Source organism: Carcharodon carcharias, chromosome 8 (genome assembly GCF_017639515.1).
Source record: "Carcharodon carcharias isolate sCarCar2 chromosome 8, sCarCar2.pri, whole genome shotgun sequence".
NCBI classification, from domain to species: domain Eukaryota; kingdom Metazoa; phylum Chordata; class Chondrichthyes; order Lamniformes; family Lamnidae; genus Carcharodon; species Carcharodon carcharias.
In genome coordinates, this window is record NC_054474.1 from 147,698,086 (window position 1) to 147,725,916 (window position 27,831).

General features: G+C 54.9%; 1 protein-coding gene across 1 annotated transcript in view; it reads left to right on the plus strand.

Moving 5' to 3' along the window:
* The first annotated feature begins 7,301 nt into the window (after positions 1-7,301).
* The window catches only part of LOC121281511 (paired mesoderm homeobox protein 2-like), a 177,043-nt gene continuing 156,513 nt past the window's right edge, over positions 7,302-27,831 (plus strand). Inside the window, exon 1 of the mRNA XM_041194456.1 lies at positions 7,302-7,347. Within this exon, the coding sequence (XP_041050390.1) occupies positions 7,302-7,347 (46 nt within the window). The remainder of the gene's footprint in view (positions 7,348-27,831) is intronic.

Consider the following 27,831-nt stretch of genomic DNA (forward strand, 5'->3'; position numbering starts at 1 on the left):
GCTTCCTGTTAGTTAATCAGTCCTTTGTCCATGCTAATACATTACCCCTACACCATGTGCTGTTATCTTGTGTAATAATCTGTGCTGTGACCCCTTATCAAATGTCTTCTGGAAATCCAAGTACAGCACGTCTACAGCTTCCCCTTTATCCACCTTGTTTGTTATTTCCTCAAAAACTGTAATAAATTAGTTCAACACAATTTCCCTTTCACAAAGCCATGTTGACTCTGCCTTATCAAATAATGATTTTCTAAGCATCCTTTAAGCACCTTAATAATGGATTCTAGCAATTTCCCCACGACAGATGTTAGGCTAACTAGCCTGTAGTTTCCTGCTTTCTATCTCCCTCTTTCCCTGAATAAAGGTGTTACATTTGCTATTTTCAAAACCACTGGGGACCCTTCCAGAATCTGTGGCCTCTTCTTTTACGACCCTAGAATGCAGGCCATCTGATCCTGGAACTAGTCAGCCTTTAGGTCTAATAGTTTTCCCTGCACCTTTTCCCTGGTGATGGTGATTGTTTTAAGTTCCTCCCTCCTGTTCACCTTTTGATTTTCAAGTGTCTTTGGGAAGTTTTCTAAGTCTTCTGCACTGAAGACAGACACAAATTACCTGTTCAATGCCTCTGTCATCTCCTTGTTTTCCATTACCAATTCCCCAGACTCTCTCTCTAGAGAACAACACTAGCTTTGCTTACTCTTTTCCTATTTAAATACTTGCAGAAACTCTTACTATCTGATTTTATATTACTAGGCAGCCTTCGCTCATACTCTACTTTCTCCCTCTTTAAATTTTTTAGTCATTCTTTGCTGGTTCTTAAAATCTGCCCAACCCTCTGACCTACCATGAATCTTTGCCAATTTGTACAGTGTTTCTTTCAATTTGATACAATCCTTAACTTCCTTATTCAGCCACGGATGATGCATCCTTCTCAAAGATTCTTTCTTTCTCACTGGAATAAATCTTTGCGGAAAGTTATTAAATATCTCCTTAAAAGTCGACCACTGCATCTCCGCTCTCCTATCTTTTAGTTCACTTTAGCTGGGTCTGCTGTCATGCCCTTATAATTACTTTTATTCAGGTTTAGAATACTAGAATTAGACTCACACTCTCCCCTTCAAACTGAAATTCCTTCTTGTTATGATCACTGTTGCCAAAAGGCTCCTTTACCATGAGGCTATTGATTAATCCTGTCTCATTGTGCATTACTAGCTCTAGATTGGCTGGTTGGCTCTAGAATGTACTGCTCTAAGAAATTGTCCTACATACATTCTATGAACTAATTTTCTAGACTACCTTTGCCAATTTGATTCACCCAATCTCTAAACAGATTAAAGTCACCCATGATTATTGTGGTACCTTTCTTACACACCCCATTTATTTCTTCCTGTTTACCCTGTCCTATCTTGTAACTACTATTAGGGGGCCTATAAGCTCCCCCCACAAATAACCGCTTACCTCTACTATTTCCTCTCTCTATTCAAACTGATTCTACATCTTGTTCTTTTGAGCCAAGGTCAGCTCTCACTGCTGTACCAATGACATCCTTAATTAACAGAGCTACCCCACCACCTTTTCCTAGCTTCCTAACTTTTCAAAATGTCAAAAGCCCTTCAATATTCAGGTCCCAGCCTTGGTCACCCTGCAGCCATGACTCTGTGATGACTATCAGGTCATACATATTTATTTATATCGGTGCTAACAATTCATCCATTTTGTTACGAATGCTGTGTTCATTCAGCTACAGAACCTTTAACTATGTCTTTTTACCATTTTTGCACTCTCTGGCCTTATTTGCTGGTGCGCTCTTAAGTTTGTACTCTCTGTCCCTTCCTGCCACACTCTGGTTATCTTTACCCAAATCATTACCCTGCTCTATTAACTCACTGTTACCCTTTGATTTACCACATCTCTTCTCACATGACCCCCTCCCCCCAGTATTTAGTTTAAAGCCCTCTCTAATGCCCTAGTTATACAACTCGCCAGAACACTGGTCCCAGCATGCTTCAGATGAAGGCCATTCCACTGGCACAGCTCCCACTCTCCCCAGTACTGCTGCCTGTGCCCCATGAATCGAAACCCACTTCTCCCAGACTAGTCTTTGAGCCACGCATTCATCTCTCTAACCCTATTTACCCAATGTCGATTTGCTCGTGGCTCAGGTAATAACCAGGGATTATTGCCTTTGAGGTTCTGCTTTTTAATTTAGACCCCAGCTGCTCAGCATCCCTCAGCAAAATCTCTTTCCTAGCCTTGCCTATGCCGTTGGCACCTACATGGACCACGACAACTGGATCCTCCTCCTCCCACTGCAAGTTCCTCTCCAGCCCAGGGCAGATGTCTCGAACCCTGGCACTGGGCAGGCAATGCAGCCGTCTTAACTCACGGTCTCGACTGCAGGGGACTGTCAATCCCCCTGAATATACTGTCTCCTACTATCACTGCATTCCTGTTAGCTCCCCCAACTTGAATGACTTCCTGTACCATGTTACCATAGTCAGTTTGCTCATGCACCCTCCAGCCACCATTTTCACTCATACAGGCCGCAAGAGCCTCGAACCTCCAGCTAAATTACTCTGACCAAAAGCTCCTTAAGCCACTGACACTGACACTGCAGATTTGTTTCTCTGGATCCCACTGGTGTCCAGGAGCTCCCACATTCTGCAGTTGCATCACATCACTTGCCCTGCCATCTTTATTATATATTAATTAATCTCCCTCTCCTCTCACGCCTCTTTAAGATCTCGCTGTTCTCTCTCCCCTCTTGCACCTCTTTAAGGTCGCTCGATGAGGGTGGGTCTGGTGCTTTGAGGTGTGTGAGGTTGGAGATGTCATTTGAAGATGGACTTACTGACCTTGACCACTTGTGTGAGCTCTTTGCACTTTTTGCAGAACTGCAGCAAGATCCTTGAGGCAGGTTCCTGAAATTCCTCTCCTGAACCATGAGCACCCATATTCCCTGCACAGGGTTTGCCTTGAGGGCAGTAGAAACATGGGACATGATTTGAATTGTGTCCTTGATGTTCAGGGTCAAATACAGCTCCTGACTCTGCACCCAATGGGGAGCAGTGACCCTGATATGGATTTTGCCTGAGTGACCAGGTGGCATATCGCACGCTCTTGAAGCTGAAGGGTTAACAGGAGCCTGTCCGGGAGAGAGGTGCAGCAGCCTGCCATATCAGGTAAGGAAGAGTGAGGGGACGCTTCCTTCTTGAGGTACCCTGTAAAAATGGTTATGATTGCTGGTCCATCGTTGCCATTGCTGTGGAAAGCTAGATGCTGGGGCAGATCGTACACACACCGACTCTCACTGGGGTATGGATTACCTCTTCTTTCATAGCATGTGGACATCGCTGGCAAGGCCAGCATTTGTTGCCCATCCTCAATTACCCTTGAACTGAGTGGCTGGCTAGGCCATGTCAGAGGGCAGTTAACAGTCAACCACATTGCTGTGGGTCTGGAGTCACATATAGGCCAGACCAGGTAAGGAAGGCAGATTTCCTTCCCAGAAGGACATTAGTGAACCAGATGGGTTTTATAGACAATTGACAATGGTTTCGTGGTCACCATTGCTGAGCTCTTCAATTCCATATTATTAATTGAATTTAAATTGCACCAGCTGCTGTGGTGGGATTTGAACCCTTTTACCAAGAACGCTAGCCTGGGCCTCTGGATTCGCCTTCGGTGGTCCCTTGGAATTGAGGATGTTGTTTGTCAGGTTTGCTGAGACTCCAGATGACTGAGGAGCCCAATTCTGGATCCAGCTGTTCTGCAGCAGTTGCACAGGGGAGTGGAAATCGCAGCCCCGGGTTAGCTTCCTTCTCCTTCCTATGTCCCGCGGTCCAGCCCCGCGGTCAGGCCTCGAGCTCCAGCCCCGCGGACAGGCCTCGAGCTCCGGCCTCGAGCTCCAGCCCCGCGGACAGGCCTCGAGCTCCGGCCTCGAGCTCCAGCCCCGCGGACAGGCCTCGAGCTCCGGCATCGAGCTCCAGCCCCGCGGTCAGGCCTCGAGCTCCGGCCTCGAGCTCCAGCCCCGCGGACAGGCCTCGAGCTCCGGCATCGAGCTCCAGCCCCGCGGTCAGGCCTCGAGCTCCGGCCTCGAGCTCCAGCCCCGCGGACAGGCCTCGAGCTCCGGCCTCGAGCTCCAGCCCCGCAGTCAGGCCTCGAGCTCCGGCCTCGAGCTCCAGCCCCGCGGTCAGGCCTCGAGCTCCAGCCCCGCTTCGAGCTCCCTCCTCGAGCTCCCTCCTCGAGCTCCCTCCTCGAGCTCCCACCTCATGCTCCTGCCTCGAGCCCCGGCCCCGTGGTCCTGCCTCGAACTCCCGCCTTGCGGTCGAGTCGCTGAGCCTCGATGTTACTTGCACCTTGATGGACCAGGTATTGCCATTGCCGAGCGATCAGCAGCCTTCACCTCCCAGTCAGTGGGGTTAATAGCTCTGTGCTTTTGTGTGATCTGGAGGGTATTTCATTTTTTAACTAATTTTCTTGCTGCTGAAGGCACTAACTCTCACTGGGGTACGTGTCCCACACACACATGACTCTCACTGGGCTACGGGTCCCACACACACTGACTCTCACTGGGGTATGGGTCCCACACACACTGACTCTCACTGGGTTATGGGTCCCATACACTGACTCTCACTGGGGTACGTGTCCTACACACACTGATTCTCACTGGGGTACGGGTCCCCCACACACTGACTCTCACTGGGGTACGGGTACCACACACACTGACTCTCACTGGGGTACGGGTACCACACACACTGACTCTCACTGGGGTACGGGTCCCACACACACTGACTCTCACTGGGGTACGGGTCCCTCACACACTGACTCTCATTGGGGTACGGGTCCCTCACACACTGACTCTCACTGGGGTACGGGTCCCACACACACTGACTCTCACTGGGGTACGGGTCTCACACACACTGACTCTCACTGGGGTACAGGTCCCACACACACTGACTCTCACAGGGTTACGGGTTGTGTACACACACAGCTTATTGTTTGCACTGTCCTTGGGACTTGCCCCCATGGTAACACTGCCCCCAGTGTGTGCTATCAGCCTATTTGACTTTGTGATATCACAGGCCAGCTCGATCTAGCCCTGATCAAGAACCTGAAGAAATAGCCGGGAAGTGATCAGGAGCAGGCACCTGGCTGATATTTTTCTCTCTCTCTCACTCAGACGCCCTCTTGCTCATTGTGCTACTCAGTAAACCACCTAATTGAGGGATTAAAACTGGAATCTTGCTCCTCTCTTTGTCCAAGCACCACATGAAGTGTGATATATTCTTGATGGACACTGCATTAACTACAATGCTGAGGTTCACAATCCATTCTGGCTGAGTTTATTGGAAATCTGTTTCTCGACAGCTGCTGTTGCAGACTGTAGCCAGCAGGTGCTGCTGGCGGGTCACCAGGAGGGCAGCTGGAGTGATACTGCCATCCCATGGCCATTTCTAGGAGTACAGGCACTGCAGAGCGAGAGGGAGCCAATCAGAGACTGCACAGCAAGGCTAAAGGAAATACCAAATTCATTTGAATAAAGGCAGTCACACAGTGACAGGGCTGCACTATGGACGGGAGGGTGAGTGAGTGAGTGGGTGAGTGACAGGACTACACTGTCAACTTGTTAGTCTTCCAGTGCAGAGTTGTCCCTGACCGAGTGTTGCAGGCTGGCACATTCCAAGGTCCAGGACTACGTGCTGAGGGACACAGTGAAGCTTGGGGCAGCCGCCGCAAAGGCACTATGGGGAAAGGTCGCTGTCTAAGGTCTTTTTGCCATAGTGTACCGAGGGGCTGGGAACTGTATAGACCCTCGGGCTGTCTGACTCACATTGTATACAGTGAATGTTACACATATCACCATTGTATTAAAGCACCTCAAGGTGCAACATGATCTATGTGGAAAACTTGAATATTATTGGCATTTTGTGATGGTCATTTTGAAATGTTTTGTAATGTTCTTTCAGACATTTTATGAATAAAGTATATCTTTGGATAAAAAGAGACAGGCGTACACAATCAAAGGGCCAGTCAGTCACACAGTGACAGGGCCACACCTGGCAGGGGAGAGACCATGATCGTGTTGCTTCTGCATGTGTGTAAGTGTCGTTTTTGTAGAAATCATTTCTTTTACTGGGGGGTTTCAGCAAAGGCTTCCTTTTTGCCCTTTGGCATTGGAGGCTCTTCTGTGGTTGTTTGTTCTCCTTTGAAGGGGCTTCAGTGCTGAACATTGGGAACTTAAAGAGGTGTTGGCTACAACCAGTCGAGCCCCAAACCAGGGGGTAGGTAACACCGTTAGAGTGGCAGTGAAAGACGGCGAAGGAGGTACACCCATTGACTGTGCCTTCTTCATTAAGAGAATCCTTTTGGAGTTGTGTGGATTTGAAGCTGTGGAGATCTACTGCCTGCAGCACTTCCCCAGTGCTGGACACTTCAACATGACCTTCAGGAATGTTGCTACCTGCGTCAAGTTCCTGAAGGTGTTCCAGGAGAAGAGAGACCAGCTGGAGATGAAGATCCTCCGTTGCAAATGGACCATGTGGTGACGGTGCATCTCTACAACCCCCACATCCCTCTCACCGATGTGCTCACCTTCCTCGCCAGGTATGTTGAAAAGGTTGGGAGCTGCACTGAGGTTAGAGACGCCTTTGGGATTTGGACATGTAAACGCCAGGTTAAGGTCACATTCAAGACCGACGGTAAGGGAGCCGTCTTCCACCCTCCTTCCAGCTTCGCTATCGGGGGAAGCCATGGCTACCTTGTTTACGCTGGGCAACCCAAACTTTGTCACTCATGCGGCAAGGCTGGTCATGTAGCGGCCAACTGCAGTGTCGTCCTCTGCAAGAACTGCAAACAGGAAGGGCACCAGACAAAAGACTGTAAACAGACTAAGTGCTGCAACCTGTGTGGCGAGGCAGGTCACCTCTACAGGACCTGCCCCAAACACTGCCTCACTTATGCACAGGCAGCCAAAGCCAACGAGGGGGAAGCAGATGAAATGATAAGTGTCACTACTACCAAGGACACTTGCAACACTCCAACCACCATGGCCCCCAGTGAGCACAATGGGACAAAGGAGGAGATAAAGAAAGACAAGACGAAAGGAAACATTGAGGCAGCAGATGCACTGCACTGCCCCTGAACCTCCCACTCCTCAGCAGAGCGAATCAACGGAGGAGGAACCAGCAGAGAGTCAACAGGGGGAGTGGCAGCTGGTGAAGAGAGCCAAAAGGAAGAAAAGGCTGAGAAGGGACCAAGTCACTTGCCAGACGAGTAGCAAGAGGCGTCTCCCATCCGACATGGATGACAAGGACTCTACTGCTCTTCGGATGAAGAAGGACAAGGGCAACAAACAGAAGAAGCAGCAAAGCTCTAGGGAGCTGGAGGAGGAGACACCCGAGCTCCAGAACATTGGAGACAACAAAGAGACCAGCGCACCCCAGCTTCACCCTCAAATTGAAGAGGCCAGCGCACTCCAGCTCCAGGAAGCCGGGAGCAGCAACGCCCCGGAGGGGGAGAGGATCGGAGAGACTTCTCCAACAGAGAACGATTCAAACCTTACTCCTTGCACAACACCCCCGTCTCCCCCGCCCCCCCTACAATGCCTCCTGAGTGGAACATCTCCAATGGGGAGGTTCAGGACAGTTTCCTCAGTCCACGCAGAGTGAGGCAATTTGTGAGCAGACCAAAGGTCTGGATCTCTCAAAGACAGCATCACAAGGGGCAGAGCGGCTGGAGGTTTTTCAGCAGCTCCCACCGCTGCTGGCGACCTCCAGGCCGGTCATTCTGGGCGGTGACTTCAACTGCATCATCGATGCAGCTGGACGATCCGGTAGGGCCGACAGCAGATTGGACGCTACATCCAGATCCCTGATGGAAACAGTTAAGGATGTCAAGCTGCACGACGTCTTCAGCAACCCTGCAGATGGAGCGCAGCGTAGATACACCTGGTCGCGGCCTGACGGGTCCACCTGTTCCAGGATAGACTTCCTGTTTGTGTCCTGCGCAATTGCAGTCAGATCCACTGACTTGGAAGTGCATGGTAAGATCGGACAAAGTCAGCATGGTTTCATCAAGGGGAGGTCATGCCTGACAAATCTGTTAGAATTCTTTGAGGAGGTAATGAGTAGGTTAGACAAAGGAGAGCCAATGGATGTTATCTACTTGGACTTCCAGAAGGCCTTTGACAAGGTGCCGCACAGGAGGCTGCTCAGTAAGATAAGAGCCCATGGTGTTAGAGGCAAGGTACCAGCTTGGATAGAAGATTGGCTGTCTGGCAGGAGGCAGAGAGTGGGGATAAGGGGGTCATTCTCAGGATGGCGGCCAGTGACTAGTGGAGTTCCGCAGGGCTCAGTGTTGGGACCACAACTTTTCACTTTATACATTAATGATCTACTTAAAGGAACTAAGGGCATCCGGGCTAAGTTTGCAGATGATACAAAGATAGGTGGAGGGACAGGTAGTATTGAGGAGGCGGGGAGGCTGCAGAAGGATTTGGACAGGTTAGGAGAATGGGCAAAGAAGTGGCAGATGGAATACAATGTGGGGAAGTGTGAGCTCATGCACTTTGGTAGGAAGAATAGAGGCATAGACTATTTTCTAAATGGGGAGAGAATTCAGAAATCTGGAGTGCAAAGGGACTTGAGAGTCCTAGTTCAGGATTCTCTTAAGGTTAACTTGCAAGTTGAGTCGGTAGTTAAGAAGGTAAATGCAATGTTGGCATTTATTTCGAGAGGACTAGAATATAAAAGCAGGGATGTGCTGCTGAGGCTTTATAAGGCTCTGGTCAGACCACATTTAGAATTTTGTGAGCAATTTTGGGCCCCGTATCTCAGGAAGGATGTTCTGGCCCTGGAGAGGGTCCAGAGAAGGTTCATGAGAACGATCCCAGGAATGAAAGGCTTAACATATGAGGAACATTTGAGGGCTCTGGGTCTATACTCGATGGAGTTTAGAAGGATGAGGGGGGATCTGATTGAAACTTACAGAATACTGAAAGGCCTGGATAGAGTTGACATGGGGAAGATGTTTCCATTAGTAGGAGAGAGTAGGATCCGAGGGTACAGCCTCAGAGTAAAGGGAAGACCTTTTAGAACAGAGATGAGGAGAAACTTCTTTAGCCAGAGAGTGGTGAATCTATGGAATTCATTGCCACAGAAGGCTGTGGAGGCCAGGTCATTGAGTGTATTTAAGACCGAGATAGATAGGTTCTTGATTGATAATGGGATCAAAGGTTACGGGGAGAAGGCGGGAGAATGGGGTTGAGAAACTTATCAGCCATGATTGAATGGCGGAGCAGACTCGATGGACTGAATGGCCTAATTTCTGCTCCTATGTCTTATGGTCTTATGGACGTCAAGCCGGTGTTCTTCTCTGACCACTGCCTCCTACTGGCTGACTGTCACTTAGAGGAAGACCAGATGGTGGGCAGGGGGGCATGGAAGCTAAACGTGCAACTGCTGACCCCAGAGAACTTTGAGGAGCTCAAGAGGGATTACAAAGGTTGGAGAACCGTGGAACCCCACTTTGAGTCACTGACACACTGGTGGGAAGCGATCAAGGGAAACATCAAGAAGTTTTTCATCCTCAAAGGCACCCAGAAAGCTAGAAAGGAACAGAGGGAAATGTCCCAACTCCAGAAAAACATGCAGAACCTGCTCCGGCTGCAGCTGATGGGGGTCGATGTCAAGGAGGAACTCCAGGAGATGAAGAGCCTCCAAGATCATCTTCCGTTCCAGAGTCCGCTCCGTGGAGCAGGATGAGACGTCCTCACGTTTCTTCTTCCAAAAGGTACACAGAAAGGGCTCTGTGATCAGCAGCCTGAAGGAAGCAGACAGCTCAGTAAAATCATTGCAATCTGACATTTTGAGGATTAGCAAATCCTTCTATGCCGGATTGTATGACGTAAAGCCCACAGACAGCACGGCCTCCCAGTCCTTCCTGTACTCTATCACGGAGGTCTTAGACAACAGTACACGGGAGAGTCTGGACAAACCACTAACTCCTGACGAACTGACTAAGGCCCCTTGAGTCCTTTGAGAAGAGTAAAACTCCCGGAAGCGACGGCTTGCCGGCGGAGTTGTATTCGGCTCTGTGGGACTGGATCGGCCCAGACCTGCTAGAAGTGTACGAGAGTATGCTTCTGGCCGGCAGTATGTCAGAATCCATGAGGAAAGGCATTATCACCCTCATCTACAAGCACAAGGGGGAAAGGGAGGAAATTAGAAATTGGCGACACATTTCACTGTTGAATGTGGACTATAAGATTCTGTCCAAGGTCATCGCCAATCGGGTCAAATCCGCTCTGGAGTTGGTGATCTACCCTGACCAGGGCTGCACTGTCGAGGGGTCAGTCAATGACACAGTGACAGGGCCGCACTGTCGGGGTCAGTCAGTGACACAGTGACAGGGCCGCACTGTTGAGGGGTCAGTCAGTGACACAGTGACAGGGCTGCACTATTGAGCGGTCAGTCAGTGACACAGTGACAGGGCCGCACTGTCAAGAGGTCAGTCAGTGACACAGTGACAGGGCTGCACTATCGAGCGGTCAGTCAGTGACATAGTGACAGGGCCGCACTGTTGAGGGGTCAGTCAGTGACACAGTGACAGGGCCACACTGTCGAGTGGTCAGTCAGTGACACAGTGACAGGGCTGCACTATTGAGCGGTCAGTCAGTGACATAGTGACAGGGCCGCACTATTGAGGGGTCAGTCAGTGACACAGTGACTGGGCGCATTATCCAGGGGTCAGTTAGTGACAAAGTGACAGGACCGCACTATCGAGGGGTCAGTCAGTGACACAGTGACAGGGCCGCACTATCGAGGGGTCAGCCAGTGACACAGTGACAGGGCCGCACTATCGAGCGGTCAGTCAGTGACACAGTGACAGGGCCGCACTGTCAAGAGGTCAGTCAGTGACACAGTGACAGGGCTGCACTATCGAGCGGTCAGTCAGTGACATAGTGACAGGGCCGCACTGTTGAGGGGTCAGTCAGTGACATAGTGACAGGGCCGCACTGTCGAGTGGTCAGTCAGTGACACCGTGACAGGGCCGCACTGTCGAGCGGTCAGTCAGTGACACAGTGACAGGGCCACACTGTCGAGGGTTCAGTCAGTGACACAGTGACAGGGCTGAACTATCGAGCGGTCAGTCAGTGAAACAGTGAAAGGGCCGCACTGTCGAGCAGTCAGTCAGTGACACAGTGACAGGGCCACACTGTCGAGCGGTCAGTCAGTGACACAGTGACAGGGCCGCACTGTCGAGCGGTCAGTCAGGGACACAGTGACAGGGCTGAACTATCGAGAGGTCAGTCAGTGACACAGTGATGGGGCCGCAGAGTTGAAGGGTCAGTCAGTGACACAGTGACAGGGCCGCACTATCGAGGGGTCAGCCAGTGACACAGTGACAGGGCCGCACTATCGAGCGGTCAGTCAGTGACACAGTGACAGGGCCGCACTGTCAAGAGGTCAGTCAGTGACACAGTGACAGGGCTGCACTATCGAGCGGTCAGTCAGTGACATAGTGACAGGGCCGCACTGTTGAGGGGTCAGTCAGTGACATAGTGAGAGGGCCGCACTGTCGAGTGGTCAGTCAGTGACACCGTGACAGGGCCGCACTGTCGAGCGGTCAGTCAGTGACACAGTGACAGGGCCACACTGTCGAGGGTTCAGTCAGTGACACAGTGACAGGGCTGAACTATCGAGCGGTCAGTCAGTGAAACAGTGAAAGGGCCGCACTGTCGAGCGGTCAGTCAGTGACACAGTGACAGGGCCACACTGTCGAGCGGTCAGTCAGTGACACAGTGACAGGGCCGCACTGTCGAGTGGTCAGTCAGGGACACAGTGACAGGGCTGAACTATCGAGAGGTCAGTCAGTGACACAGTGATGGGGCCGCAGAGTTGAAGGGTCAGTCAGTGACACAGTGACAGGGCTGCACTATCGAGCGGTCAGTCAGTGACACAGTGACAGGGCCGCACTGTTGAGGGGTCATTCAATGACACAGTGACGGGGCCGCACAGTTGAGGGGTCAGTCAGTGACACAGTGACAGGGCTGCACTATCGAGTGGTCAGTCAGGGATACGGTGACAGCGCCGCACTGTCGAGCGGTCAGTCAGTGACACATTGACAGGGCCGCACAATCAAGGGGTTAGTCAATGACAGAGTGACAGGGCCGCACTGTTGAGTGGTCATTCAGTGACACAATGAGAGGGCCGCACTGTTGAGGGGTCAGTCAGTGACACAGTGACAGGGCCGCACTGTCGAGAGGTCATTCATTGACAGAGTGATGGGGCCGCACAGTCGAGGGGTCAGTCAGTGACACAGTGACAGGGCTGTACTGTCGAGGGGTCAGTCAGTGACACAGTGACAGGGCTGAAACATCGAGAGGTCAGTTAGTGAAACAGTGAAAGGGCCGCAATGTCGAGCGGTCAGTCAGTGACACGGTGACAGGGCTGAACTATCGGGCGGTCAGTCAGTGATATGGTGACAGGGCCGTACAGTCGAGCGGTCAGTCAGTGACACATTGACAGGGCCGCACAATCGAGGGGTCAGTCAATGACACCGTGACAGGGCCGCACTGTTGAGGGGTCAGTCAGTGACACAGTGACAGGGCCGCACTGTTGAGTGGTCAGTCAGTGAAACAGTGACAGGGCTGAACTATCGAATGGTCAGTCAGTGAAACAGTGAAAGGGCCGCACTGTCGAGAGGTCAGTCAGTGACACAGTGACAGGGCCGCAGTGTTGAGTGGTCAGTCAGTGACACAGTGACAGGGCTGAACTATCGAGTGGTCAGTCAGTACAACAGTGAAAGGGCCGCACTGTCGAACGGTCAGTCAGTGACACAGTGACAGGGCCACACTGTCGAGCGGTTAGTCAGTGACACAGTGGCAGGGCTGCACTATCGAGGGGTAAGTCAGTGACACAGTGACAGGGCCGCACTGTTGAAGGGTCAGTCAGTGACACAGTGACAGGGCCGCACTATCGAGTGGTCAGTCAGTGACACAGTGACAGGGCCGCACTATCGAGCGGTCAGTCAGTGACACAGTGACAGGGCTGCACTGTTGAGGGGTCAGTCAGTGACATAGTGACAGGGCCGCACTGTCGATTGGTCAGTCAGTGACATAGTGACAGGGCCGCACTGTTGAAGGGTCAGTCAGTGACACAGTGACAGGGCCGTACTATCGAGGGGTCAGTCAGTGACACAGTGACAGGGCCATACTGTCGAGGGGTCAGTCAGTGACACAGTGACAGGGCCACACTGTCGAGCGGTCAGTCAGTGACACAGTGACAGGGCCGCAGTGTTGAGTGGTCAGTCAGTGACACAGTGACAGGGCTGAACTATCGAGTGGTCAGTCAGTACAACAGTGAAAGGGCCGCACTGTCGAACGGTCAGTCAGTGACACAGTGACAGGGCCACACTGTCGAGCGGTTAGTCAGTGACACAGTGGCAGGGCTGCACTATCGAGGGTTCAGTCAGTGACACAGTGACAGGGCCGCACTGTTGAAGGGTCAGTCAGTGACACAGTGACAGGGCCGCACTATCGAGTGGTCAGTCAGTGACACAGTGACAGGGCCGCTCTATCAAGTGGTCAGTCAGTGACACAGTGACAGGGCTGCACTGTTGAGGGGTCAGTCAGTGACACAGTGACAGGGCCGCACTGTCGATTGGTCAGTCAGTGACATAGTGACAGCGCCGTACTGTTGAAGGGTCAGTCAGTGACACAGTGACAGGGCCGTACTATCGAGGGGTCAGTCAGTGACACAGTGACAGGGCCATACTGTCGAGGGGTCAGTCAGTGACACAGTGACAGGGCCACACTGTCGAGCGGTCAGTCAGTGACACAGTGACAGGGCCGCAGTGTCGAGGGGTCAGTCAGTGACACAGTGACAGGGCTGCACTGTCGAGCGGTCAGTCAGTGACACCGTGACAGGGCCGTACGGTCGAGTGGTCAGTCAGTGACACAGTGACAGCGCTGTACAGTCGAGCGTTCAGTCAGTGACAAAGTGACAGGGCCGTACAGTCGAGCAGTCAGTCAGTGACACAGTGACAGGGCCGCACTATCGAGTGGTCAGTCAGTGACACAGTGACAGGGCCGCACAATCGAGCGGTCAGTCAGTGACACAGTGACAGGGCTGCACTGTTGAGGGGTCAGTCAGTGACATAGTGACAGGGCCGCACTGTCGATTGGTCAGTCAGTGACATAGTGACAGGGCCGCACTGTTGAAGGGTCAGTCAGTGACACAGTGACAGGGCCGTACTATCGAGGGGTCAGTCAGTGACACAGTGACAGGGCCATACTGTCGAGGGGTCAGTCAGTGACACAGTGACAGGGCCACACTGTCGAGCGGTCAGTCAGTGACACAGTGACAGGGCCGCAGTGTTGAGTAGTCAGTCAGTGACACAGTGACAGGGCTGAACTATCGAGTGGTCAGTCAGTACAACAGTGAAAGGGCCGCACTGTCGAACGGTCAGTCAGTGACACAGTGACAGGGCCACACTGTCGAGCGGTTAGTCAGTGACACAGTGGCAGGGCTGCACTATCGAGGGGTAAGTCAGTGACACAGTGACAGGGCCGCACTGTTGAAGGGTCAGTCAGTGACACAGTGACAGGGCCGCACTATCGAGTGGTCAGTCAGTGACACAGTGACAGGGCCGCACAATCGAGCGGTCAGTCAGTGACACAGTGACAGGGCTGCACTGTTGAGGGGTCAGTCAGTGACATAGTGACAGGGCCGCACTGTCGATTGGTCAGTCAGTGACATAGTGACAGGGCCGCACTGTTGAAGGGTCAGTCAGTGACACAGTGACAGGGCCGTACTATCGAGGGGTCAGTCAGTGACACAGTGACAGGGCCATACTGTCGAGGGGTCAGTCAGTGACACAGTGACAGGGCCACACTGTCGAGCGGTCAGTCAGTGACACAGTGACAGGGCCGCAGTGTCGAGGGGTCAGTCAGTGACACAGTGACAGGGCTGCACTGTCGAGCGGTCAGTCAGTGACACCGTGACAGGGCCGCACGGTCGAGTGGTCAGTCAGTGACACAGTGACAGCGCCGTACAGTCGAGCGTTCAGTCAGTGACAAAGTGACAGGGCCGTACAGTCGAGCAGTCAGTCAGTGACACAGTGACAGGGCCGCACTATCGAGTGGTCAGTCAGTGACACAGTGACAGGGCCGCACTGTTGAGCGGTCAGTCAGTGACACAGTGACAGGGCTGAACTATCGAGCGGTCAGTCAGTGAAACAGCGAAAGGGCCGCACTGTCGAGCGGTCAGTCAGGGACACAGTGACAGGGCCGCACTGTTGAGCGGTCAGTCAGTGACACAGTGACAGGGCTGAACTATCGAGCGGTCAGTCAGTGAAACAGTGAAAGGGCCGCACTGTCGAGCGGTCAGTCAGGGACACAGTGACAGGGCTGAACTATCGAGAGGTCAGTCAGTGACACAGTGATGGGGCCGCAGAGTTGAAGGCTCAGTCAGTGACACAGTGATAGGGCTGCACTATCGAGCGGTCAGTCAGTGACACAGTGACAGGGCCGCACTGTCGAGGGGTCATTCAATGACACAGTGACGGGGCCGCACAGTTGAGGGGTCAGTCAGTGACACAGTGACAGGGCCGCACTGTCGAGCGGTCAGTCAGTGACACAGTGACAGGGCTGAACTATCGAACGGTCAGTCAGTGACACAGTGACAGGGCCGCACTGTCGAGCGGTCAGTCAGTGACACAGTGACAGGGCCGCACTATCGAGGGGTAAGTCAGTGACACAGTGACAGGGCCGCACTGTCGAGTGGTCAGTCAGTGACACAGTGACAGGGCCGCACTGTCAAGGGGTCAGTCAGTGACACAGTGTCAGGGCCGCACTATCGAGTGGTCAGTCAGTGACACAGTGACAGGGCTGCACTGTTGAAGGGTCAGTCAGTGACACAGTGACAGGGCCGCACTATCGAGAGGTCAGTCACTGGCACAGTGACAGGGCCGCACTATCGAGTGGTCAGTCAGTGACACAGTGACAGGGCCACACTGTTGATGGGTCAGTCAGTGACACAGTGACAGGGCCGCACTATCGAGTGGTCAGTTAATTACACAGTGACAGGGCCTCACTATCGAGTGGTCAGTCAGTGACACAGTGACAGTGCTGCACTTTTGAGGGGTCAGTCAGTGACACAGTGACAGGGCCGCACTGTCGATTGGTCAGTCAGTGACATAGTGACAGCGCCGTACAGTTGAGCGGTCAGTCAGTGACACAGTGACAGGGCCGTACTGTCGAGGGGTCAGTTAGTGACACAGTGACAGGGCAACACTGTCGAGCGGTCAGTCAGTGACACCATGATGGGGCCGCAGTGTCGAGGGGTCAGTCAGTGACACAGTGACAGGGCTGCACTGTCGAGTGGTCAGTCAGTGACACCGTGACAGGGCCGCACTGTCGAGCGGTCAGTCAGTGACACAGTGACAGGGCCGCACTATCGAGGGGTAAGTCAGTGACACAGTGACAGGGCCGCACTGTCGAGCGGTCAGTCAGTGACACAGTGACAGGGCCGCACTGTCAAGGGGTCAGTCAGTGACACAGTGTCAGGGCCGCACTATCGAGTGGTCAGTCAGTGACACAGTGACAGGGCTGCACTTTTGAAGGGTCAGTCAGTGACACCGTGACAGGGCCGCACTGTCGAGCGGTCAGTCAGTGACACAGTGACAGGGCTGTATAGTCGAGCAGTCAGTCAGTGACACAGTGACAGGGCCGTACAGTCGAGGGGTCAGTCAGAGACACTGCGACAGGGCTGCACTGTCGAGGGGTCAGTCAGTGCCATAGTGACAGGGCCGCACAGTCGAAGGGTCATTCAGGGACACAGTGACAGGGCCGCACTGTCGAAGGGTCAGTCAGTGACGCAGTGACAGGGCCGTACAGTCGAGCGATCAGTCAGTGACACATTGACAGGGCCGCACAATCGAGGGGTCAGTCAATGACACCGTGACAGGGCCGCACTGTTGAGTGGTCAGTCAGGGACACAGTGACAGGGCTGAACTATCGAGCGGTCAGTCAGTGACAGGGCCGCACTGTCGAGGGGTCAGTCAGTCAGTGAAACAGTGACAGGGCCGCACTATTGAGTGGTCAGTCAGTGACACAGTGACAGGGCAGTACAGTCGAGCGGTCAGTCAGTGACACAGTGACGGGGCCGCACTATTGAGTGGTCAGTCAGTGACACAGTGACAGGGCCGCACTGTCAAGAGGTCAGTCAGTTACACAGTGACAGGGCTGCACTATCGAGCGGTCAGTCAGTGACATAGTGACAGGGCCGCACTGTTGAGGGGTCAGTCAGTGACACAGTGACAGGGCCACACTGTCGAGTGGTCAGTCAGTGACACAGTGACAGGGCTGCACTATCGAGCGGTCAGTCAGTGACATAGCGACAGGGCCGCACTATTGAGGGGTCAGTCAGTGACACAGTGACTGGGCGCATTATCCAGGGGTCAGTTAGTGACAAAGTGACAGGACCGCACTATCGAGGGGTCAGTCAGTGACACAGTGACAGGGCCGCACTATCGAGGGGTCAGCCAGTGACACAGTGACAGGGCCACACTATCGAGCGGTCAGTCAGTGACACAGTGACAGGGCCGCACTGTCAAGAGGTCAGTCAGTAACACAGTGACAGGGCTGCACTATCGAGCGGTCAGTCAGTGACATAGTGACAGGGCCGCACTGTTGAGGGGTCAGTCAGTGACATAGTGACAGGGCCGCACTGTCGAGTGGTCAGTCAGTGACACCGTGACAGGGCCACACTGTCGAGCGGTCAGTCAGTGACACAGTGACAGGGCCACACTGTCGAGGGTTCAGTCAGTGACACAGTGACAGGGCTGAACTATCGAGCGGTCAGTCAGTGAAACAGTGAAAGGACCGCACTGTCGAGCGGTCAGTCAGGGACACAGTGACAGGGCCACGCTGTCGAGCAGTCAGTCAGTGACACAGTGACAGGGCCGTACTGTCGAGGGGTCAGTCAGTGACACAGTGACAGGGCAACACTGTCGAGCGGTCAGTCAGTGACACCGTGATGGGGCCGCAGTGTCGATGGGTCAGTCAGTGACACAGTGACAGGGCTGCACTGTCGAGCGGTCAGTCAGTGACACCGTGACAGGGCCGCACTGTCGAGCGGTCAGTCAGTGACACAGTGACAGGGCTGTATAGTCGAGCAGTCAGTCAGTGACACAGTGACAGGGCCGTACAGTCGAGGGGTCAGTCAGAGACACAGTGACAGGGCCGCACTGTCGAGGGGTCAGTCAGTGCCATAGTGACAGGGCCGCACAGTCGAAGGGTCATTCAGGGACACAGTGACAGGGCCGCACTGTCGAAGGGTCAGTCAGTGACGCAGTGACAGGGCCGTACAGTCGAGCGGTCAGTCAGTGACACATTGACAGGGCCGCCCAATCGAGGGGTCAGTCAATGACACCGTGACAGGGCCGCACTGTTGAGTGGTCAGTCAGTGACACAGTGACAGGGCTGAACTATCGAGCGGTCAGTCAGTGACAGGGCCGCACTGTCGAGGGGTGAGTCAGTGCAATAGTGACAGGGCCGCACAGTCGAAGGGTCATTCAGTGACGCAGTGACAGGGCCGTACAGTCGAGCGTTCAGTCAGTGACACATTGACAGGGCCGCACAATCGAGGGGTCAGTCAATGACACCGTGACAGGGCCGCACTGTTGAGTGGTCAGTCAGTGACACAGTGACAGGGCTGAACTATCGAGCGGTCAGTCAGTGACAGGGCCGCACTGTCGAGGGGTCAGTCAGTCAGTGAAACAGTGACAGGGCCGCACTATTGAGGGGTCAGTCAGTGACACAGTGACAGGGCAGGACAGTCGAGCGGTCAGTCAGAGACACAGTGACGGGGCCGCACTATTGAGTGGTCAGTCAGTGACACAGTGACAGGGCCGCACTGTCAAGAGATCAGTCAGTGACACAGTGACAGGGCCGCACTATTGAGTGGTCAGTCAGTGACACAGTGACAGGGCCGCACTGTCAAGCGGTCAGTCAGTGACATAGTGACAGGGCCGCACTGTCAAGGGTTCAGTCAGTGACACAGTGACAGGGCCGCACTGTCAAGGGGTCAGTCAGCGACACAGTTTCAGGGCCGCACTGTAGAGCGGTCGGTCAGTGACACAGTGACAGGGCCGCACTGTCGAGCGGTCAGTCAGTGACACAGTGACAGGGCCGCACTGTCGAGCGGTCAGTCAGTGACACAGTGACAGGGCTGAACTATCGAGCGGTCAGTCAGTGACACAGTGACAGGGCCGCACTATCGAGGGGTAAGTCAGTGACACAGTGACAGGGCCGCACTGTTGAGCGGTCAGTCAGTGACACAGTGACAGGGCCGCACTGTCATGGGGTCAGTCAGTGACACAGTGTCAGGGCCGCACTATCGAGTGGTCAGTCAGTGACACAGTGACAGGGCTGCACTGTTGAAGGGTCAGTCAGTGACACCGTGACAGGGCCGCACTGTCGAGCGGTCAGTCAGTGACACAGTGACAGGGCTGTATAGTCGAGCAGTCAGTCAGTGACACAGTGACAGGGCCGTACAGTCGAGGGTTCAGTCAGAGACACTGTGACAGGGCTGCACTGTCGAGGGGTCAGTCAGTGCCATAGTGACAGGGCCGCACAGTCGAAGGGTCATTCAGGGACACAGTGACAGGGCCGCACTGTCGAAGGGTCAGTCAGTGACGCAGTGACAGGGCCGTACAGTCGAGCGGTCAGTCAGTGACACATTGACAGGGCCGCACAATCGAGGGGTCAGTCAATGACACCGTGACAGGGCCGCACTGTTGAGTGGTCAGTCAGTGACACAGTGATAGGGCTGAACTATCGAGCGGTCAGTCAGTGACAGGGCCGCACTGTCGAGGGGTCAGTCAGTCAGTGAACCAGTGACAGGGCCGCACTATTGAGGGGTCAGTCAGTGACACAGTGACAGGGCAGTACAGTCGAGCGGACAGTCAGTGACACAGTGACGGGGCCGCACTATTGAGTGGTCAGTCAGTGACACAGTGACAGGGCCGCACTGTCAAGAGGTCAGTCAGTGACACAGTGACAGGGCTGCACTATCAAGCGGTCAGTCAGTGACATAGTGACAGGGCCGCACTGTTGAGGGGTCAGTCAGTGACACAGTGACAGGGCCACACTGTCGAGTGGTCAGTCAGTGACACAGTGACAGGGCTGCACTATCGAGTGGTCAGTCAGAGACATAGTGACAGGGCCGCACTATTGAGGGGTCAGTCAGTGACACAGTGACTGGGCGCATTATCCAGGGGTCAGTTAGTGACAAACTGACAGAACCGCACTCTCGAGGGGTCAGTCAGTGACACAGTGACAGGGCCGGACTATCGAGGGGTCAGCCAGTGACACAGTGACAGGGCCACACTATCGAGCGGTCAGTCAGTGACACAGTGACAGGGCCGCACTGTCAAGAGGTCAGTCAGTGACACAGTGACAGGGCTGCACTATCGAGCGGTCAGTCAGTGACATAGTGACAGGGCCGCACTGTTGAGGGGTCAGTCAGTGACATAGTGACAGGGCCGCACTGTCGAGTGGTCAGTCAGTGACACCGTGATGGGGCCGCAGTGTCGATGGGTCAGTCAGTGACACAGTGACAGGGCTGCACTGTCGAGCGGTCAGTCAGTGACACCGTGACAGGGCCGCACTGTCGAGTGGTCAGTCAGTGACACAGTGACAGGGCTGTATAGTCGAGCAGTCAGTCAGTGACACAGTGACAGGGCCGTACAGTCGAGGGGTCAGTCAGAGACACAGTGACAGGGCCGCACTGTCGAGGGGTCAGTCAGTGCCATAGTGACAGGGCCGCACAGTCGAAGGGTCATTCAGGGACACAGTGACAGGGCCGCACTGTCGAAGGGTCAGTCAGTGACGCAGTGACAGGGCCGTACAGTCGAGCGGTCAGTCAGTGACACATTGACAGGGCCGCCCAATCGAGGGGTCAGTCAATGACACCGTGACAGGGCCGCACTGTTGAGTGGTCAGTCAGTGACACAGTGACAGGGCTGAACTATCGAGCGGTCAGTCAGTGACAGGGCCGCACTGTCGAGGGGTGAGTCAGTGCAATAGTGACAGGGCCGCACAGTCGAAGGGTCATTCAGTGACGCAGTGACAGGGCCGTACAGTCGAGCGTTCAGTCAGTGACACATTGACAGGGCCGCACAATCGAGGGGTCAGTCAATGACACCGTGACAGGGCCGCACTGTTGAGTGGTCAGTCAGTGACACAGTGACAGGGCTGAACTATCGAGCGGTCAGTCAGTGACAGGGCCGCACTGTCGAGGGGTCAGTCAGTCAGTGAAACAGTGACAGGGCCGCACTATTGAGGGGTCAGTCAGTGACACAGTGACAGGGCAGGACAGTCGAGCGGTCAGTCAGAGACACAGTGACGGGGCCGCACTATTGAGTGGTCAGTCAGTGACACAGTGACAGGGCCGCACTGTCAAGAGTTCAGTCAGTGACACAGTGACAGGGCCGCACTATTGAGTGGTCAGTCAGTGACACAGTGACAGGGCCGCACTGTCAAGCGGTCAGTCAGTGACATAGTGACAGGGCCGCACTGTCAAGGGTTCAGTCAGTGACACAGTGACAGGGCCGCACTGTCAAGGGGTCAGTCAGCGACACAGTTTCAGGGCCGCACTGTAGAGCGGTCGGTCAGTGACACAGTGACAGGGCCGCACTGTCGAGCGGTCAGTCAGTGACACAGTGACAGGGCCGCACTGTCGAGCGGTCAGTCAGTGACACAGTGACAGGGCTGAACTATCGAGCGGTCAGTCAGTGACACAGTGACAGGGCCGCACTATCGAGGGGTAAGTCAGTGACACAGTGACAGGGCCGCACTGTTGAGCGGTCAGTCAGTGACACAGTGACAGGGCCGCACTGTCATGGGGTCAGTCAGTGACACAGTGTCAGGGCCGCACTATCGAGTGGTCAGTCAGTGACACAGTGACAGGGCTGCACTGTTGAAGGGTCAGTCAGTGACACCGTGACAGGGCCGCACTGTCGAGCGGTCAGTCAGTGACACAGTGACAGGGCTGTATAGTCGAGCAGTCAGTCAGTGACACAGTGACAGGGCCGTACAGTCGAGGGGTCAGTCAGAGACACTGTGACAGGGCTGCACTGTCGAGGGGTCAGTCAGTGCCATAGTGACAGGGCCGCACAGTCGAAGGGTCATTCAGGGACACAGTGACAGGGCCGCACTGTCGAAGGGTCAGTCAGTGACGCAGTGACAGGGCCGTACAGTCGAGCGGTCAGTCAGTGACACATTGACAGGGCCGCACAATCGAGGGGTCAGTCAATGACACCGTGACAGGGCCGCACTGTTGAGTGGTCAGTCAGTGACACAGTGACAGGGCTGAACTATCGAGCGGTCAGTCAGTGACAGGGCCGCACTGTCGAGGGGTCAGTCAGTCAGTGAAACAGTGACAGGGCCGCACTATTGAGGGGTCAGTCAGTGACATAGTGACAGGGCCGCACTGTTGAAGGTTTCAGTCAGTGACACAGTGACAGGGCCACACTGTCGAGTGGTCAGTCAGTGACACAGTGACAGGGCTGTACTATCGAGTGGTCAGTCAGTGACATAGTGACAGGGCCGCACTATTGAGGGGTCAGTCAGTGACACAGTGACTGGGCGCATTATCCAGGGGTCAGTTAGTGACAAAGTGACAGGACCGCACTCTCGAGGGGTCAGTCAGTGACACAGTGACAGGGCCGGACTATCGAGGGGTCAGTCAGTGACACAGTGACAGGGCCACACTATCGAGCGGTCAGTCAGTGACACAGTGACAGGGCCGCACTGTCAAGAGGTCAGTCAGTGACACAGTGACAGGGTTGCACTATCGAGCGGTCAGTCAGTGACATAGTGACAGGGCCGCACTGTTGAGGGGTCAGTCAGTGACATAGTGACAGGGCCGCACTGTCGAGTGGTCAGTCAGTGACACCGTGACAGGGCCGCACTGTCGAGCGGTCAGTCAGTGACACAGTGACAGGGCCACACTGTCGAGGGTTCAGTCAGTGACACAGTGACAGGGCTGAACTATCGAGCGGTCAATCAGTGAAACAGTGAAAGGGCCGCACTGTCGAGCGGTCAGTCAGGGACACAGTGACAGGGCCACGCTGTCGAGCGGTCAGTCAGTGACACAGTGACAGGGCCGCACTGTCGAGCGGTCAGTCAGGGACGCAGTGACAGGGCTGACCTATCGAGAGGTCAGTCAGTGACACAGTGATGGGGCCGCAGAGTTGAAGGCTCAGTCAGTGACAAAGTGACAGGGCTGCACTATCGAGCGGTCAGTCAGTGACACAGTGACAGGGCCGCACTGTCGAGGGGTCATTCAATGACACAGTGACGGGGCCGCACAGTTGAGGGGTCAGTCAGTGACACAGTGACAGGGCTGCACTATCGAGTGGTCAGTCAGGGATACGGTGACAGCGCCGCACTGTCGAGCGGTCAGTCAGTGACACATTGACAGGGCCGCACAATCAAGGGGTCAGTCAATGACAGAGTGACAGGGCCGCACTGTTGAGTGGTCATTCAGTGACACAATGACAGGGCCGCACTGTTGAGGGGTCAGTCAGTGACACAGTGACAGGTCCGCACTGTCGAGGGGTCATTCATTGACAGAGTGATGGGGCCGCACAGTCGAGGGGTCAGTCAGTGACACAGTGACAGGGCTGTACTGTCGAGGGGTCAGTCAGTGACACAGTGACAGGGCTGAAACATCGAGAGGTCAGTTAGTGAAACAGTGAAAGGGCCGCACTGTCGAGCGGTCAGTCAGTGACACAGTGACAGGGCCGCACTGTCAAGGGGTCAGTCAGTGACACAGTGTCAGGGCCGCACTATCGAGTGGTCAGTCAGTGACACAGTGACAGGGCTGCACTGTTGAAGGGTCAGTCAGTGACACAGTGACAGGGCCGCACTATCGAGAGGTCAGTCACTGGCACAGTGACAGGGCCGCACTATCGAGTGGTCAGTCAGTGACACAGTGACAGGGCCACACTGTTGAAGGGTCAGTCAGTGACACAGTGACAGGGCCGCACTATCGAGTGGTCAGTTAGTGACATAGTGACAGGGCCTCACTATCGAGTGGTCAGTCAGTGACACAGTGACAGTGCTGCACTTTTGAGGGGTCAGTCAGTGACACAGTGACAGGGCCACACTGTCGATTGGTCAGTCAGTGACATAGTGACAGCGCCGTACAGTTGAGCGGTCAGTCAGTGACACAGTGACAGGGCCGTACTGTCGAGGGGTCAGTCAGTGACACAGTGACAGGGCAACCCTGTCGAGCGGTCAGTCAGTGACACCGTGATGGGGCCGCAGTGTCGAGGGGTCAGTCAGTGACACAGTGACAGGGCTGCACTGTCGAGCGGTCATTCAGTGACACCGTGACAGGGCCGCACTGTCGAGCGGTCAGTCAGTGACACAGTGACAGGGCTGTATAGTCGAGCAGTCAGTCAGTGACACAGTGACAGGGCCGTACAGTCGAGGGGTCAGTCAGAGACACAGTGACAGGGCCGCACTGTCGAGGGGTCAGTCAGTGCCATAGTGACAGGGCCGCACATTCGAAGGGTCATTCAGGGACACAGTGACAGGGCCGCACTGTCGAAGGGTCAGTCAGTGACGCAGTGACAGGGCCGTACAGTCGAGCGGTCAGTCAGTGACACATTGACAGGGCCGCCCAATCGAGGGGTCAGTCAATGACACCGTGACAGGGCCGCACTGTTGAGTGGTCAGTCAGTGACACAGTGACAGGGCTGAACTATCGAGCGGTCAGTCAGTGACAGGGCCGCACTGTCGAGGGGTCAGTCAGTCAGTGAAACAGTGACAGGGCCGCACTATTGAGGTGTCAGTCAGTGACACAGTGACAGGGCCGCACTGTCGAAGGGTCAGTCAGTGACGCAGTGACAGGGCCGTACAGTCGAGCGGTCAGTCAGTGACACATTGACAGGGCCGCACAATCGAGGGGTCAGTCAATGACACCGTGACAGGGCCGCACTGTTGAGTGGTCAGTCAGTGACACAGTGACAGGGCTGAACTATCGAGCGGTCAGTCAGTGACAGGGCCGCACTGTCGAGGGGTCAGCCAGTCAGTGAAACAGTGACAGGGCCGCACTATTGAGGGGTCAGTCAGTGACACAGTGACAGGGCAGGACAGTCGAGCGGTCAGTCAGTGACACAGTGACGGGGCCGCACTATTGAGTGGTCAGTCAGTGACACAGTGACAGGGCCGCACTGTCAAGAGATCAGTCAGTGACACAGTGACAGGTCCGCACTGTCAAGCGGTCAGTCAGTGACATAGTGACAGGGCCGCACTGTCAAGGGTTCAGTCAGTGACACAGTGACAGGGCCGCACTGTCAAGGGGTCAGTCAGCGACACAGTTTCAGGGCTGCACTGTAGAGCGGTCAGTCAGTGACACAGTGACAGGGCCGCACTGTCGAGCGGTCAGTCAGTGACACAGTGACAGGGCCGCACTGTTGTGCGGTCAGTCAGTGACACAGTGACAGGGCCGCACTGTCAAGGGGTCAGTCAGTGACACAGTGTCAGGGCCGCACTATCGAGTGGTCAGTCAGTGACACAGTGACAGGGCTGCACTGTTGAAGGGTCAGTCAGTGACACCGTGACAGGGCCGCACTGTCGAGCGGTCAGTCAGTGACACAGTGACAGGGCTGTATAGTCGAGCAGTCAGTCAGTGACACAGTGACAGGGCCGTACAGTCGAGGGGTCAGTCAGAGACACTGTGACAGGGCTGCACTGTCGAGGGGTCAGTCAGTGCCATAGTGACAGGGCCGCACAGTCGAAGGGTCATTCAGGGACACAGTGACAGGGCCGCACTGTCGAAGGGTCAGTCAGTGACGCAGTGACAGGGCCGTACAGTCGAGCGGTCAGTCAGTGACACATTGACAGGGCCGCACAATCGAGGGGTCAGTCAATGACACCGTGACAGGGCCGCACTGTTGAGTGGTCAGTCAGTGACACAGTGACAGGGCTGAACTATCGAGCGGTCAGTCAGTGACAGGGCCGCACTGTCGAGGGGTCAGTCAGTCAGTGAAACAGTGACAGGGCCGCACTATTGAGGGGTCAGTCAGTGACACAGTGACAGGGCAGTACAGTCGAGCGGACAGTCAGTGACACAGTGACGGGGCCGCACTATTGAGTGGTCAGTCAGTGACACAGTGACAGGGCCGCACAGTCAAGAGGTCAGTCAGTGACACAGTGACAGGGCTGCACTATCAAGCGGTCAGTCAGTGACATAGTGACAGGGCCGCACTGTTGAGGGGTCAGTCAGTGACACAGTGACAGGGCCACACTGTCGAGTGGTCAGTCAGTGACACAGTGACAGGGCTGCACTATCGAGTGGTCAGTCAGAGACATAGTGACAGGGCCGCACTATTGAGGGGTCAGTCAGTGACACAGTGACTGGGCGCATTATCCAGGGGTCAGTTAGTGACAAAGTGACAGGACCGCACTGTTGAGGGGTCAGTCAGTGACACAGTGACAGGGCCGGACTATCGAGGGGTCAGCCAGTGACACAGTGACAGGGCCACACTATCGAGCGGTCAGTCAGTGACACAGTGACAGGGCTGTATAGTCGAGCAGTCAGTCAGTGACACAGTGACAGGGCCGTACAGTCGAGGGGTCAGTCAGAGACACAGTGACAGGGCCGCACTGTCGAGGGGTCAGTCAGTGCCATAGTGACAGGGCCGCACATTCGAAGGGTCATTCAGGGACACAGTGACAGGGCCGCACTGTCGAAGGGTCAGTCAGTGATGCAGTGACAGGGCCGTACAGTCGAGCGGTCAGTCAGTGACACATTGACAGGGCCGCCCAATCGAGGGGTCAGTCAATGACACCGTGACAGGGCCGCACTGTTGAGTGGTCAGTCAGTGACACAGTGACAGGGCTGAACTATCGAGCGGTCAGTCAGTGACAGGGCCGCACTGTCGAGGGGTCAGTCAGTCAGTGAAACAGTGACAGGGCCGCACTATTGAGGTGTCAGTCAGTGACACAGTGACAGGGCCGCACTGTCGAAGGGTCAGTCAGTGACGCAGTGACAGGGCCGTACAGTCGAGCGGTCAGTCAGTGACACATTGACAGGGCCGCACAATCGAGGGCTCAGTCAATGACACCGTGACAGGGCCGCACTGTTGAGTGGTCAGTCAGTGACACAGTGACAGGGCTGAACTATCGAGCGGTCAGTCAGTGACAGGGCCGCACTGTCGAGGGGTCAGCCAGTCAGTGAAACAGTGACAGGGCCGCACTATTGAGGGGTCAGTCAGTGACACAGTGACAGGGCAGGACAGTCGAGCGGTCAGTCAGTGACACCGTGACGGGGCCGCACTATTGAGTGGTCAGTCAGTGACACAGTGACAGGGCCGCACTGTCAAGAGATCAGTCAGTGACACAGTGACAGGGCCGCACTATTGAGTGGTCTGTCAGTGACACAGTGACAGGGCCGCACTGTCAAGCGGTCAGTCAGTGACATAGTGACAGGGCCGCACTGTCAAGGGTTCAGTCAGTGACACAGTGACAGGGCCGCACTGTCAAGGGGTCAGTCAGCGACACAGTTTCAGGGCTGCACTGTAGAGCGGTCAGTCAGTGACACAGTGACAGGGCCGCACTGTCGAGCGGTCAGTCAGTGACACAGTGACAGGGCCGCACTGTTGTGCGGTCAGTCAGTGACACAGTGACAGGGCCGCACTGTCAAGGGGTCAGTCAGTGACACAGTGTCAGGGCCGCACTATCGAGTGGTCAGTCAGTGACACAGTGACAGGGCTGCACTGTTGAAGGGTCAGTCAGTGACACCGTGACAG